The 15,139-nt window shown below is 36.1% G+C and overlaps 1 protein-coding gene across 2 annotated transcripts; it reads right to left on the bottom strand.

Annotated features, from left to right (window-relative positions):
• Nucleotides 1–879: 879 nt before the first annotated feature.
• On the bottom strand, nucleotides 880–4,686 carry enpp7.2 (ectonucleotide pyrophosphatase/phosphodiesterase 7, tandem duplicate 2). Of its 2 annotated transcripts, none has more exons than XM_027177477.2 (6): nucleotides 4,370–4,686; nucleotides 3,887–4,032; nucleotides 3,022–3,654; nucleotides 2,624–2,867; nucleotides 1,379–1,490; nucleotides 880–1,288 (listed from the first exon to the last, which is right to left on the bottom strand). In XM_027177477.2, the coding sequence occupies exons 1-6, from the start codon at nucleotides 4,614–4,616 to the stop codon at nucleotides 1,231–1,233; spliced, it is 1,440 nt and encodes a 479-aa protein (XP_027033278.1). In that variant the 5' UTR covers nucleotides 4,617–4,686; the 3' UTR covers nucleotides 880–1,230. The 2 variants fall into 2 exon arrangements, with proteins under 2 accessions (XP_027033278.1, XP_027033277.1); XM_027177476.2 differs by having other exon boundaries at nucleotides 881–1,288; nucleotides 1,379–1,493.
• Nucleotides 4,687–15,139: the final 10,453 nt, after the last annotated feature.

Below are 15,139 nucleotides of genomic sequence, written 5' to 3'. Positions count from 1 at the left end.
GTGTCCCAGTCTGGTGTCGGATTGTTGTCATAGTGTAAACGTGCTGTTCTCTCATCCAGGGCTTCAGAGAGAAATTCCCTTTTGTTTACGTTATGACGCTCAGTGGCAGACTTCACAGTCATAACAGCTTTACAAAGACAGTTAACACAAGGCTGAGATCTGGTGCTGTATACACACTTATAATGGCTGAGATAAGAGCAATAGAGGTGGCGTCTCCCACTCTGCTATAGGTATTGAAAAGTGTCAAACTACAGCTAGAAATCAGATTGCTGCAGCTACTAAGTCTAATTATAGGCCATGTATAGACGCAGAGATGTTATTGCACTGAAAGATGGATTGGAGTCTGGCATATGTGCCAAGGGGGAGACTCCACATTTCCAGACTGGCTCTGTTCTACTCTGGCGGGTGCCTGAGTGTGTGTGTGTGTGTGTGTGTGTGTGTGTGTGTGTGTGTGTGTGTGTGTGTGTGTGTGTGTGTGTGTGTGTGTGTGTGTGTGTGTGTGTGTGTGTGCATGCGTGTGTGTGTGTGTCCAAATGGGGGTTACACTGCAGTGCACTGTTCAAACTGTTTATGCATACCAGGCTGCTCTGAGTGGCTCTTTGTCATGAGCTGTTTACATAAACTTATTTTGGGAAAATTCCACATGACTGGACAGGATTTCACTATAAATCATTGAATCTGCAGCTTTGTGTAGTGATAACTTCTGTCAGTCATTTACACCTCTTGAAATGCCTTTTTTTCTTTCTTTCACCCAGTTAACACAGGTATGTTTAAGAATTAGAGCTGTGCATTGATGCGGATTTGAGGTCTCTAAATATTAAAAAAAAAAAATCATATTAGATTTCTATTGTTCTTTTACTATAAGAAAAGAAAATACAGTAAAGTTTTGCTATGGATAGCTGAGTGCTAGGCTATCTCCACTAGATGGCAGTAGAGAACCAGGACACAAGCATGATATAATCCGAATAAATATCATGAATTCTTCTATCAAGTTAAATATTCAAATGATCTTCAGTTTCTTACATCACATGTTTAATAAATATCTTGACAATGTTCAGTCTTTTTCTTAAACTATTTGCATAATGTCTGACAAGATCACTTTTATAAAATAAATAATAGCACTAACTTCCTAATCAAATTGTTAATGTTCACTGTGCAGACTTTTTTTTGTTGTTGTGGAAAATGAAAAATACAAATGTATGAAAACATTCTAATTTAAATGAATGATAATCACAATGCTGTTTTCTTTGAATCAACATCGTCTTGGTGCTTTGCTTTGGGATCACACCTAGAGAAATAAAAGGATAGTAAGAGAGTGATTTTTCAAATTGTATCTCGATTGATTTTATAAGAAATGTAAGTATGTGATCAACTTTACCTTATATTACTTCTCTTTCGCTTGAAGACATTATAAGATGAAACAATGATGAAGACAACTACCAGAAACCCAACAACTGCAGCTAGGCCTGTGACAACACTTATCTGATCTGCTTCTGATAAAAAAACAAATTGTGAGCTGGACATCAGGTAAGACATGCTTTAAGCACATGCTGCCCTTCAGCATTATTTGTATTTCTTCTCTTTTTTAATGCCTCCTGTCATTATTTAAATTTTTATCAATAGCATTGTTGTCTTCAAAAGTAGATGTTAGTAGTGTTACATGTTATATATATACATACATATATAATTTTATATATATATTTATACATACATATATAATTTTATATATATATATAATTAATATAATAAGTATAATAATATATCATTTATACTGTATATAATGTGTAGTGCATTGTAAATATGTCTAGTAGTACACTGTGTGTACTGACTATGTATGAGCACATTGCATCTTTTCCACATTTTCCGCATTTGCACATTTCACCTGGTACTAAGCATTTAGCACATTTTTTTAACCTGTTTGCAAATTGTTCTAATTTCTGTTTCTTAACTACTATATGTAAATGGTTCTGCAATTTCTGGAGCTCGCTCCCAAGAATTTCACTCACCATGGCACATGTGCCATGTGTGGTGATGTGACAATGAAGGTGACTTGACTTGAATCTATCTATCTATCTATCTATCTATCTATCTATCTATCTATCTATCTATCTATCTATCTATCTATCTATCTATCTATCTATCTATCTATCTATCTATCTATCTATCTATCTATCTATCTACACTCTCTCTCTATCTCTCTCTCTCTCCCTCTCTCTCTCTCTCTCTCTCTCTCTCTCTCTCTCTCTCTCTATATTTATATTTATATATATATATATATATATATATATATTTATTTATATATATATATATATATATATATATAATTATTATTTTATTATTTATTCTTTTCTTTATTTTTTCAAAATGAAGGTGGAAATCCTGCATCACTACACACCTAACTTTATTTCAGCTTTTGTCTCTAGTGTCATGACAAATTGGATTCTGATATTAAAAAAACCCTGTGTAATATGTAAAAAGAACAGAAACACCAACCACTATCAAGCTACTTCAACTGATACTTATCTGGAGATGGACCTAATCTGATCTGTTCATCTTTTTGCTTTGGAATGCTTTGATTATAAATGGTGGTAAATAAAAAGGTCTTAAATCAAACCAATCCCACCTTTGCTGTCACACTGTTGCCCACCAGAGACTAGAAGATGTCTGGTGTTATCAAGAGAGCCATCATTGATTTCAGGTTTAATTCCCAGTAGATGACACATTAAGGGATAAACATTGACTGTTTCAAAAGGTCCCACTACTCGGTTTTTGTGAAAGTCAGGCCCCACTGCCCTGAAGAAAGCCTTCATGTCTAAAGCTTGATTATCAAACCCATGTTCTCCTTTACTGGTCTGAACTGGGAAAAGCTGGAAAATGATATGAAAAAAAGACAATTCATTATGTATAACCTGAAATAATCTGCATTTCTAAGTGTATATATATATATATATATATATATATATATATATATATATATATATATATATATATATATATATATAAAAACATTCAAAAACTCACCCCATTAATTATATATCCTGGGTCAGCATAGAGAATGAGGGGTAAAATACGTGGATGATTTGAATAATGCAAACGAGCAGGCATATCTTTCTTCTTATAGACATGGAGATTAGGATGTGCACCTTTGAGAACATTATAAACTTTCTCAAGCATGCCCTCCTTAGGCAACAGCATCCCATTAGGGCCATAGTCCAACAACTGAAACTTAATATCCCGAAATGAGAAGCCAGGGATTTGGGACAGTGTAATCTGCTTTATTGCATTCCCTTTCAGTACAGTAGTCATACCATGATCGGCAGTGATGATGATGTTTAGGTGGTCAGCAAGACCATGCTTTTGTGCGGTGTCACGTATATAGCCGATGGTACGGTCCACCTTCCTTACTGCATCACGCCGCTCTGGGGATTCAGGCCCATATTTATGGCCTGTCTGGTCTGGTTCACCGAAATATAGTGAGACAAAGTCCAAATCCTGTGTTTTAAACCAATCACCCATCACTTTATCCACATTCACTCTCCAGTCTGTCTCATTGGTGTAGTCATAAAATTGAGATTCCACCTCTCTCACTTGCACAGTCTCATTTTGATATGTGGCAGCCGTAGCCGGAAAATGCAAGGAGCCTGTTTTCAGACCCTGTGAGAATTAAAACAAAATAATAGTTTCACCGAATAGCTGAAAATTGAAGGCACAATAGCAACAATACTTTTAATATTTGAGAATAATGGAAGCTTTGCAAAACTGCCTCAAATCCACATGCACTGGGTTATCACCACAAGGAACTCACTGTAATCTAGAATAAGGTTTTTATACATAATACATAATGAACACCAAATGGATCTTTTAAAAAGGTTGAATGATTCTTTTCCTGTCTTTGAGCTGTGATCCATATCGGTAGACTGCCGTTGTCCCAGTAGTCATCGACAAACTGTGCCTTGTAATATTGCTTCTTCTCTTGAGTAGTGGTGTTGAACCATATATTGTGAATCACGCCATGATTCTCAATGTAACGGCCTATATAGATAAGTAAAAAGAATTATAACATGTTTCTGCAATCAATGCACAAACACACACAAACACAACACACACCCAAACACACTCACACACAAACACAACACACACACATTTTCTTCAGCAAAAAACCCTCCAATTTATTCCATCAGTTAAGGTGACCATCAGAGGACCATCAATGAATTTTCAATAATTTCAGATGCATACTCAAAATTTTAGTTGTGTACTGCATTCACAACTTAGACTAATCATATTTAATTTAATTTAAGGGATTCTCTACATCTACTCATGATGTTTTACTGGTGTTCTGTATTTCACTGTTATTCTCTATTTCACTCACCTGTAAGCAGAGAGAAGTGACTCGGGCTAGTGATTGTTATATAGGGTGGGGTGACATAAGTAGCTTTTATGCCATCTTGAGCCATCCTGTCGAGATTTGGTGTGTCCACATCCCGGTCATAATCCCACCTGAATCCGTCAAAGGAGATGAGCAGCAACTTGTTTCGTCCTTTAGTACAGGCTTCTTGAACTGGAAAAAAGAGGGCTGGAGAAACTGCAAACAGACAAAGGCTTATTATCAACAACATAGCTAGAAGACTTCTGGAATACAAATGGTTCTTAGTTCTGTTTGCTTAGATCTGTCTCTGACTGCTAGCAACCTTTCCTACACTTAGTGATATTTTATTTCACCTTGACTTTTATGATCAGATTACCTCATTTTATCTTATCACAGCTGATATATCAAAGGTTAATAATGGGGCAGTTTCACTCAGCAGTTTTGGCAGGTTTATAACTCAACTTAGGTTATGTTGAAGCAAATGATTTCAGGCAATTTTGTACTATAGATATAATGTGTGTCTGATACAGAATATTTCAGCATGCTTATTAGACCATTCACTCCAATACAAATTGTATCAGATTTATTTATCTCAAAATCAAATTAAAAACACATTACAATTTTTGAATGATATATAATTGAAAAATTGTGTTGTTATATTTATATTTGCTAAACAATGTTAAAAAAAAAAACACAACACAACAAAACATATAGCCAGTACTGAATGTAGACAAAATATTTCTCCTTTTTATCCACCTTGCAAAAAAATGATAATACATTAAGAAGGCACTGATATGGGTACAATTTTATGGGAACAATATTTTAACTGTGTACTGTTAGAAATTTAACAACCAAATAAATTCATGTAGCCTGATGCATGTTAGGTGTATCATGCTTTAATATACAGTACGCATTGGGATATTCACAGTTTAAAAAAATTCAACGGAGAGGCCAAACATGCATACCAAGAATAAACCCAGGTTATGTAAGGTATTATTCCTTGTGTGTGATCAAACATATTCTGCCAGTTTGTACTTTCATTATTTTTACTACTACTATTATTATTATTATTATTATTATTATTATTATTATTATTATTATTATTATTATTATTATTATTATTAACAAATTTAACTTAACATCATGATTATCAGGGGTAACACTGTGGGAATGTTGCTCCCTTAAAGCTCAGCAGTGCAATCTGTGCAGAATTTTGGTGGGCATGTGGGTTTGCGCTAACCTTTCTGATGTCCTACCACTGTCCACAACATGCAGGCTGGTAGGATTGGCTGCACTAAAGTGCCACAAGGTGTGAATGAGTGTATGAAAGTGTATGGATCATGCCCTGCAATGGACTGGAGATTATCTGGGGTTAATTCTCTCCCTCCACCCAGTGATACTTGGGATACTTGGCACCACCATGACCTAACGATTAAATTAATTTTTTCAGTAGGTCAGAACAGAGTCAAACTTTATTCAGATATCTGTAAAATGGTATCAAACTCTTAGTGGCAACTGCTTGGTTTGCAGTTCACAGAAGTCTGGAGATAAATACATGAAACCAAAGGTCCTAGCAGTGCCGTAAATAAAAACAGGCTCTTGCAGATGTATAAGTGGCCATGCCTGATTATCCATCCCTGTTCCTTATCGTAACTGTTTGTTGAACGGCCATGTTTCAGTTGAAATCAGTAGGATTACCTTGGAATACCTTATGCCACTGTGTATATTTAATTCAAATAAGCAAAAGAGAGAATTACATTTTAGCAGAGATAGAATATGTACATTTGCTGTTGCAAACTGGAGAGGTATTAAGGAGAGATAGTCAGCCTTTCCATGACATAATAACGAATATTTAAAGGGAAAATCTATCTTAGAATTAATATATAATTAAGGTGGCATCAGAGATAGCTGAAACTCCAACAGAGGGCGATATTCACTATGGTTTGAACAAAGTACAGCTCAGAAAAGATCTTTTTAATCTTAAAAGAAGACACATTCTTTTTTTTTTTTTTGTTAAATAAAAAAGATAGATTTAGCTTATGGAATTAATAAGTGTAGGATTTAATCACCTGGAAAAATATATGCTGTAAACACACGATTTGAGTCACATTTATGCCATGCTGATAGTCAAACTTTATGCGGCCTAAATTTTGCAATGTCATCACTAACTTATTTCACAAGGATAAAGCATTGTTCTTCCAAGAATTCCTGCATGATTTTGTACATACCAGACATCACATGTTTAATGTCAACCAAAGAAATTTACATATGTACAAATGAGGACAATATGGTTGAATTTTATAGAATTTTATACAAATTAAACTTTGGTTACAATGTTACGTGAAGCTGAAAAAAATAACCAACCCAAAATATTTCATTAAAATGGTTTGTATGGGTGTATTGAAGGAAATAATTAGGTGGTTGACATCTTTTCAGTTGCTTGGTTTCTAAGATCTGTAATATTAGTGAATCAATGTAATTATGAAGCTATTACCTCTCTAGCAGGTTTTAAAAAAACTCTTAAAAAAATTAAGTCTACCAAATTTGACTTAGTAGCAAAGATTTAGCAATAGTAAACCAGCAATTAGCTAGCCAATCACTATTCTTGTAAGTGGACATTTATCTCCGTATACTCTGGGGATCTAAACCCTTTTCTCTTTAATCTCTTGTGCTTTTCCTGCACCGAGTAGTTTCTATTCACCCAGTTCTTTTCCTGCAGTGATGGTTTGCCTCTTAACATGTTTTACCTTTGAAGATTCCACATTTCCTGGTAACTAGCTAATGCATTGCTAAATTTGTTGAGTAGTACTCACTTGACATACAGTGCACTGTCAGTGGCTGAACTGTATAATTTAGTGACTAATTCTCAGTGCCTGGTCTCATAACATTCCTTTTTTCTTTACACTTAGGTCACATCATGTCCATAGTTCATGATATACTGAGTGTGTAGCCATAAATATCCATGCTAAAAGACTTGTGCTTATGTAGTCTGTATATAAATCTCTTAAAAGAATATGACTGGCACCAGCACATGCTCGCTGCCTCAGACTTGACCATCTCAAGGACACTGTGTCTGATTTGGACATCCCCTGCATTGAATGCATGGCGGTGCCAATGTTGACATGATGCACTTGGCTGGCAGATTTGAATCCTGGCTCAGAGAGAAATCTGGCCCAAATCCCTCAGTCTAAACAGCTTGCTGGTCACAAAGGCCCAGGCCCAGCAATGACCAGCAAGCACAACAAGAAGCCCAGAAAACAGTCTGAATTACTCTCTAGAGGTATAGAGAACTTGGCAGCAGGCATAGCTCAGCTGAAATCAATAATACAGGAACTGAAACCATACAAGTCTGAGGCTTCTCAACAGAGGCCTCCTTATAGCTCAATACCCAGTCATCATTCTATCCAATTACCAGACGATACTAGGTCTACATTGGAGCTATACAATGTTGCAGAAGCCTCTGACAGTCTCTAAAATTGTGCCTGCAGTCATACAGAAAATGGCTGTAGCTTGAGAAAGACTGGATGATGCATTGTAGCCACACATTTTTGCACCACCGACTGAGCGATGATCCAGATGCCCAGGTGAACATCATGCACATTGGAGTAATCCCTTCAATCTGCAGATGTTGACCCCTCAGTAAGGTATCTGATTGACAGCTCACTCCTGAATCTGAGACAACTGGGCCAGGTCATAGGGTAACTCTCTCATAACTTGTTTTATACCCACTGGTATGTGTGGTTGGTGCAATCTACAATGGTTATACATCTTCCAATCCATCCAATTATCTTTGGACCTGCTTTTAAAGAGGCTCTAGGTAGGAGCAGTGAGGATTTGAATCACAAATCCATGCTTAACTGGAATGTCAACCATTTCCATGTTTCTTATATTACCTGTAGGGAACCCACCTGCCTCACACTACTGTTAGCCGGGGCTTTCAATGAGGCATTTTACAGCTAAAAACAGCATTGGACAATGACTACATCTGTTCAGTGAGTCCTGATGACAATGTCACAAGAATACAAATTACACTTCTGCTGCCAGCTGCCAGCCTTTCTGGGGATCAATGCCTCATCAGTCTGCTGGGCCCAACAATGCAATTGCTCTGTATCTGGAATGTTATTACCTTTTCAACAAAGAAAACATAGATCCCATGGTTTAAAATAATTTTATTCAACTTTTTTTTTTTTTTTTTTAATTCCTGCTGCTTACAGGGCTAATCCAGTTCATGAATACTTTCTTTTTCATAGTCAACAGGTGCCACAGGATTGTGTGGACCTGTGCAACACTTATTCTTAGGTCCCACGTCTTTGGCTGCTTCTTTCAAGGACAAAAATTCAAATTCAAAGTCCTGCCCTTTAGTGCAGATGAGCAAATCTAGGGTTGCTATAGACTGCATAGGATGCCATGCATAGAATGTCCTTAGGTAGGCCCATCCACAACTAGTCTCACTGAGAGCAACTCATCTTCCAGATACAATGCTGCAACAGATTCTTTGTCGATACAGCTTGTAGGTTGTAAGCAGTGGAGTTTGCACCCAGAAGTGGTAGCTCAAATGTTAGTTTGAATTTGAAAATGACCAGGCAATCTTTTTCTAATCTTATACTCTGAAGATTCCATAACCCTTGTGCCCACTGTAGCAGCAGATTCCTGGTCTTGGCTGGCAGGAGTGAAACCCAATTTCTTCTCTAGTTCATCCGCCTCATGTTTTGAAATTTTGTGCATTCTGGGATGCTTTTCTATTTGTCATGGTCAAAGAATTATTTGTTATTTGAGTTACCGTAGACTTTTCAACTTGAACCAGTTTGGCCATTTTACTCTGATCTTCATCATCAACAAGGTGTTTCTGTCAAAAGAAAGGCAGTTTCCTGCCAAAACTCCAAATGCTTAGTCAGCAGACAGCCCAATTTATCAGATATTGTCAGTTTTAAATGCTTCAAAAGAACTAGAATAGTAATGATCTGCAAATTATGTGAGCCAAAACACATGGAGATAGCATTTCACAACATCCATCCTGTGGAAACATGTACAGTTAAGCCAATAACTAGCCAAGTGAGCTGGAATAGCTAGCCTGATATTTTGATGTTTTACAGTCTGAAACCTTTGTAATAAATTCAACATGTGAGTTTGATGTTCAGTAGTCATAAACTGTACCTGTTATGTAAGTGTAGGCATTCAGTCCAAACACAACGTGCACAACAATGCTGTTGTGGACAAGACATAAATTTAGTTTCATAACCCTATGAAGTTCTCATGATTATTGGTTTAAGGCACATTGCCAGACAGCTGACTATGTAGATAGAAACATGCATTAATTGACATTAGCTAGCTAGCTAACAAATAAACTTTAAAAGCTACTCAAAACCCAGCTGCATTTGATTAATCTAGCTAGACAGCTACCAATACATGTATTTATACCAACTTTATTAGTAAACATAAGGACATCATAGAAAACAGAATTTAAAAAATATATACAACACGGGTTTAAATTTTTGAAGAGCAAGCCAAAACAACTAGAATGTGTCTCTATAGTGATTCGAGAGCACTTTTAACTGTAAGCCCAGCCTTCTATCTACAGTATAATGTGTATCTAGTGTAGTGTACATGGTTATGTATATGATGCCTTGTATAAGCAGTGTTCAAAAAAGCACAATGTTGGTGGGATTAGTAACTGCAAACAGTCAGAAGAACAGGAAATGTATTTTCTTACATAGGTTTCACATCCAGTTGATTAGTATTTGAACAAAAATGTCTACAGTAGGTGAAGGTATATGTGCATCATGAGCAATTTGAAATCCAGTGGGGTTTCTATTTCCCCAGAACACCAGACACATCCTGGGACAGTGAGAACTGCCTACATCCACTGTCTTGCACAGCACAAATTCACTGTCAAATACTCAGTGGAGCACTTGAGCCAAGTCAGCCAAGGCACTCTGGAGACATTATGCACAAATTAGTGAGGCCTTACATAATATATCTAATGATGTGGATAAGAAACAAGAGACACAGACTGCTGCTCATACACTCTGTGCCAGTCTGGACATTTTAAATGTGGCACTCATGGCTTACTTAACTGGTTCTAAGCAACAAATTTGCAATTACAATAAACTGACATTGATATGTCTACAGCAATGCCACTTTAATAATATGGAAGCCCTGAAAATTCTAGGTTCAGTTCTACATACATTATATTCAGTGTAATGATCAAATGGTCAGAGAACTGGTCCTTTTCAAACAAATGGATTTTTTTTCTTTTTTTTTTGTTACATTGCTAGGTGGAAGATTAGGAACAAACTTTTGGTTGATGTTTTTTTTTTTTTTTGGTATTACTTTAGTATTTAATTTTGGGGTACTGAATAAGCTTGATGGTTATAGGCAGTAGAGAAGTTTGTTTTTACTTCATTGAATAATGGACTGTAGGAACTCATGATAGTTTGATTATGCGTTACAAGCCTTGTGTATTTTTACTAGACACCAGAGAAAGACACATTACTTAGTATTACTGCACCACCTCCACTGCACATATTATATAACACTTGTATTTTTACTGACTCATGACATACTGTTGATGACACTCTGGTATTTTAGGTAGCATATATTTTAGATAGCATGTGAGTGGTGTTCCTATTCGGGCAGATATTTCTACCTTGGTTATGACTTGGCTTGACCTGAACCAAAATAAGAACAGTTATGATATGGTTTAATCATTTGATCTCACTTGGGGAGTTGATTTGCTGACATTTACATTTCACTATTCAAAATGTAAAACACTAAAATCCAAATTTAAAATAAAATAATAACTAATAAGCCTAATGGTGTGCTGTTTTTCAGCAGAATACAACACCTGTGCACTTATCACTCTTGTGTCTGTGTTCGTTATGTTATGGTTTATGTAGTTGAAGGTTTTTTCCTTGGGAACAGGCTTGTTCCCATGGGGTTTGCAAGATCATGATCCATTGCTGACATCAACCATGCAGACAAATTGGCAAAGACTGATCTGAAATGATATACAGGGACCCAGGGAATAAGGGTGAACCTGAAAAAGTATTGGCAAGAATCTGAATCACTGAAATCTCCTTATTAAAAATGTTTCTTTCATGCTTTTGCAAAAAAAAAAAAAAAAAAGTGTGAGTTTATCTGCATTCAATCCTGTGTTCACTTCTATGTTTATGTTAGTTTGCAAGTAAATAACTTTTCAAAAAATAAATTTACAGTGTATGAAGTACAGACAGACTGTGTTATATGGAGATGTGATATATTTATTAAATAAATGTGTAGTGTGAGAAGGTTTGAAAGATTAAAGTAATGTGTAAGATGTTGAAGCTATTGACCTGCACTGTATTTATCCATGTACTAATGCAAGCAATATTTCAGGTAATGACAAAGGCTTACAGGCGCTTCTAATTTAACATTTTGCTACACAAAATACTCAATTCATACAGCCAGGTCTTTAAATATTTGGCAAAGATATTGTTATTTTAGCTGTACATAATATGTGTGCAAAATGCTGACTTGCAGCTTTAATCTAAGGGTATATACATTGAAAATGTCTTCCACACTGGCCTACTTGTGGTACTGTTATTATCTGCATAATGTTTAGCATAAACATTAAATAAGTATTTCAAGCAGACTGGATCTATCTTGCAGTAGAACTGACCCAGCTAAACAGGTAACTAGATTACCCGTAGTAGGTATATGGATTAAAGTTGGAACTCAATCTGTAGGAGTCGTATAAATGAAAGCTTGTCAGATGATTGTGTGTTTGTGTCTTTCTGTAAAACTGGGGATAGAACTAAGCCATTTTAAAGCTCTGCTCTGAGTACAGCTGCAGATACTGCACTAGAGCCTATGTCAAAGATTCACATTTATTACAGACTTGAAAAAACACTTCACAACACACACGGAAAGCCTCTGATAGTTCCAGTGCCTTTATTTTAACCTGGTTAAAGATTTGGGGATATCAGATACCACAGTTTAAAGATTGAAGGGTTTATAGCTTTATGTGAGTGGAAAGCCTATAGTTGTAGGCTATAAGACAAGCATTGCCATGGTCTGCAGAAATAAAGAGTTATTAAAAAACACCAGACTGAATATAATTATGTACTAGAATAGAATCAGTGGGTTGCTTTGCACATATGAGCAGGTGGATTTTTGCTGTGGCACAGATGGGATTGAGTGGCAAGTTTAAGTTTTTCACAACAGTGTTCTCACAAGTTTAGCAGTTTGTATCGGTAATGAAGGTCCATCACAAATTGAAAGTATTCCTGAACTGTTGAAATATCAACCAGAGCTGTTTTTAAAATGCATTTTCCTGTTCAGTTCTGGACGTGATCAATATTTTTTCCAACCCAAATACTTCTGCCTAAAAGAACAGCTCTCATGCACAATTAAGCAATGTATCAATGATGCTTATCTATGCTAGACTAAATTTTAACTCATATTCAGTTCATACTTTCAAATTAAATTGTAAGTCTATAACAATTGGAATCTTTTATAATTGTATATAAAGTTAAACTAAGAATGTTGATTGGATGTTCAGAATGAATAGATAATGGGTCTTTATGATTACAGCAGCACATCTTTGAAATCAAACTGTTAAACTGCACTTTTCTTTGTTGCTAGTGAGGATCTTTTGTTCTTTTAGTATGTATATCACATAGGAACATGAATTTGATTGATGTACCTTTGAAACTTGATTCAAAAAAGCTAATTAGTGGTACACACATGCATACTAAAGATATAAAAGGTATACTCCTGATGGTATCACCCCAGAGCCAAGAAGTACAGTTTAGTACTTTTATTTCTGAGAGTAAAGACTCAGACATAAGCTGTTTTTTTGGAAGTGCAGATCTTTGGGAGATATTATTCTCATATTTAATTGTTTGAGAGAAGACATGTTTCTCTCAGTAATAACAGCATAATGTTCTAGCAACTTAAAAGTAATCATTAGACCAGAAATGACTATCAATTGTAACACAATCCATTCCAGTTCTATTTGGATTTAATATGGATTAAATACACAGCATTATAGGTCAGTGGATGGAGCAAATATTTTATTAGTTTGAGGCCAGATTGTAAAGAAATTACTTGTCATCCTGTCACAGTACAAGAACATCCTGTTTGTGCTTCGTAGTCATTTGTAAGAATTGCTGTACTACTTTGTAATCAACGATTATTGCTTAATTTCTTTTAGCAGCAAATGTTGTTACACAGCGGCAGTCACATACGGATCTTATACTGATATCTCTTCGATTAATTAAGTGTGTTAATTGTGAGTGTGACAGATGAAGACAGCATGGTTGGCTTCCCCCAAGCTCTCTCTCCTGCACACCTCTGTTCATCACTAGGAGATCAGCTTTTCAAACTCCTCCAAAGCCGCAGCTGACTAATTACCTGTCATTAAGGTTGAAAATGCTCTAAACACACTCCACGTAGACACACACTCAGCTGGAAATATGTGTGCATGTCTGGCCTTGTTTGCTGTTTTGGATTTTGCTTCATGAATATCTGATGTAGCGTATTGAAGATGTGCAGTGCTGCTCTGCATCAGGCATGTCGTAATTATATTAGTAGAATTAGACAGAGTGGAATAGATGAAACCAGTTTTATCGTGTTAATTTATGCTGGGAAATCAAACATGGCTGCCATAGAGTGTTGTGTAGTAATTACTGTCAAACATGGCATGTCCATGGTGACAAAGTTAGTCTGTAGCATACAAGCATAAGACGTACTGCCATCTGTTTGTCTGGAGAAGACAATGTCAATGTGCCTCCATGAGCAACATCCTAATTTAGTTTTTGTTTATTTAGTTTTTAAGAAGCTTGTTAGCTTTCGTGGCTTATTGTGTGCAGTTTGTATTTTTATATAATTAGCTTTAATCATGAAATTCTAAATCCTACTCCTTGCTTTATTTTAATAATTGTAATAATAGATATTCCTAATGGTATAACAGGCACATTTCAGAGCATGGATTAGATACTGTAGAACAGCTATTCTATTTATCCTTCTTGTTTTCATTTTGGTTCCTATTGCCCTCTGGGTACTGATCTTTCAAGTGAAAGCCTCTTGATTGATTTCTTATTTCTTCAGTTATAATTTTCAGCCCAAGAACAGAAACCTTTACTAAATGTTTGAACTCTATGAAAATGTTGTTGGTTTGATTTAATTGAAGCATCTCATAATCAATTTCGTTGCCTCTCGATTTCAGTCCTTGTGCATCTGTACAGTAAGTGCAATATAGTAAAGAATACCAGAATTCCAGGGGTCTAATTTTATTTTGCCACTTTATGATTAGGACAGACTTAAGTTGTGATCATTCCTTCTTATTTTCTTTCTGTTTAATTTGTGTTAGTATGTATTGTGTGTGTATTTGTTTTACTGTGTTTTAGTGTATGTATTTGTCTATTTATATGTATGTCTGTGTACCTGGAATGGCGCAGTGAGGCATGCCATAGGGTGTGAGATTGCTGTGCCACCTTAGCACCCTCCTCTGACTGCTGACTGGCCACTGGAACAGCGGCCCCTTGTGTGCTGACAGTGATTTATGAGTAATTTAAAAAGTCATTCTTTTCAAAGCAGCTGGCTGCTGAGAGGGCATCCATCTGTGGCTTGTTCCCCTACAGTTAGGGAAAAAACTAATTTCAATTTACCTTACAGATTAAGGCAAATCAGGCCTGCATTAAATTGGCTGCATCCTTCCAACGTTCCATCTATGTACGTTAACAAACAACCCCTTCATCTGCCCTCCGGTCTGTCCCTTTACAATGTGAAATG

The sequence above is a fragment of the Tachysurus fulvidraco genome, chromosome 8 (genome assembly GCF_022655615.1).
Source record: "Tachysurus fulvidraco isolate hzauxx_2018 chromosome 8, HZAU_PFXX_2.0, whole genome shotgun sequence".
In the NCBI taxonomy this organism is placed as follows: domain Eukaryota; kingdom Metazoa; phylum Chordata; class Actinopteri; order Siluriformes; family Bagridae; genus Tachysurus; species Tachysurus fulvidraco.
This window is presented reverse-complemented; position numbering and strand designations above follow the sequence as displayed.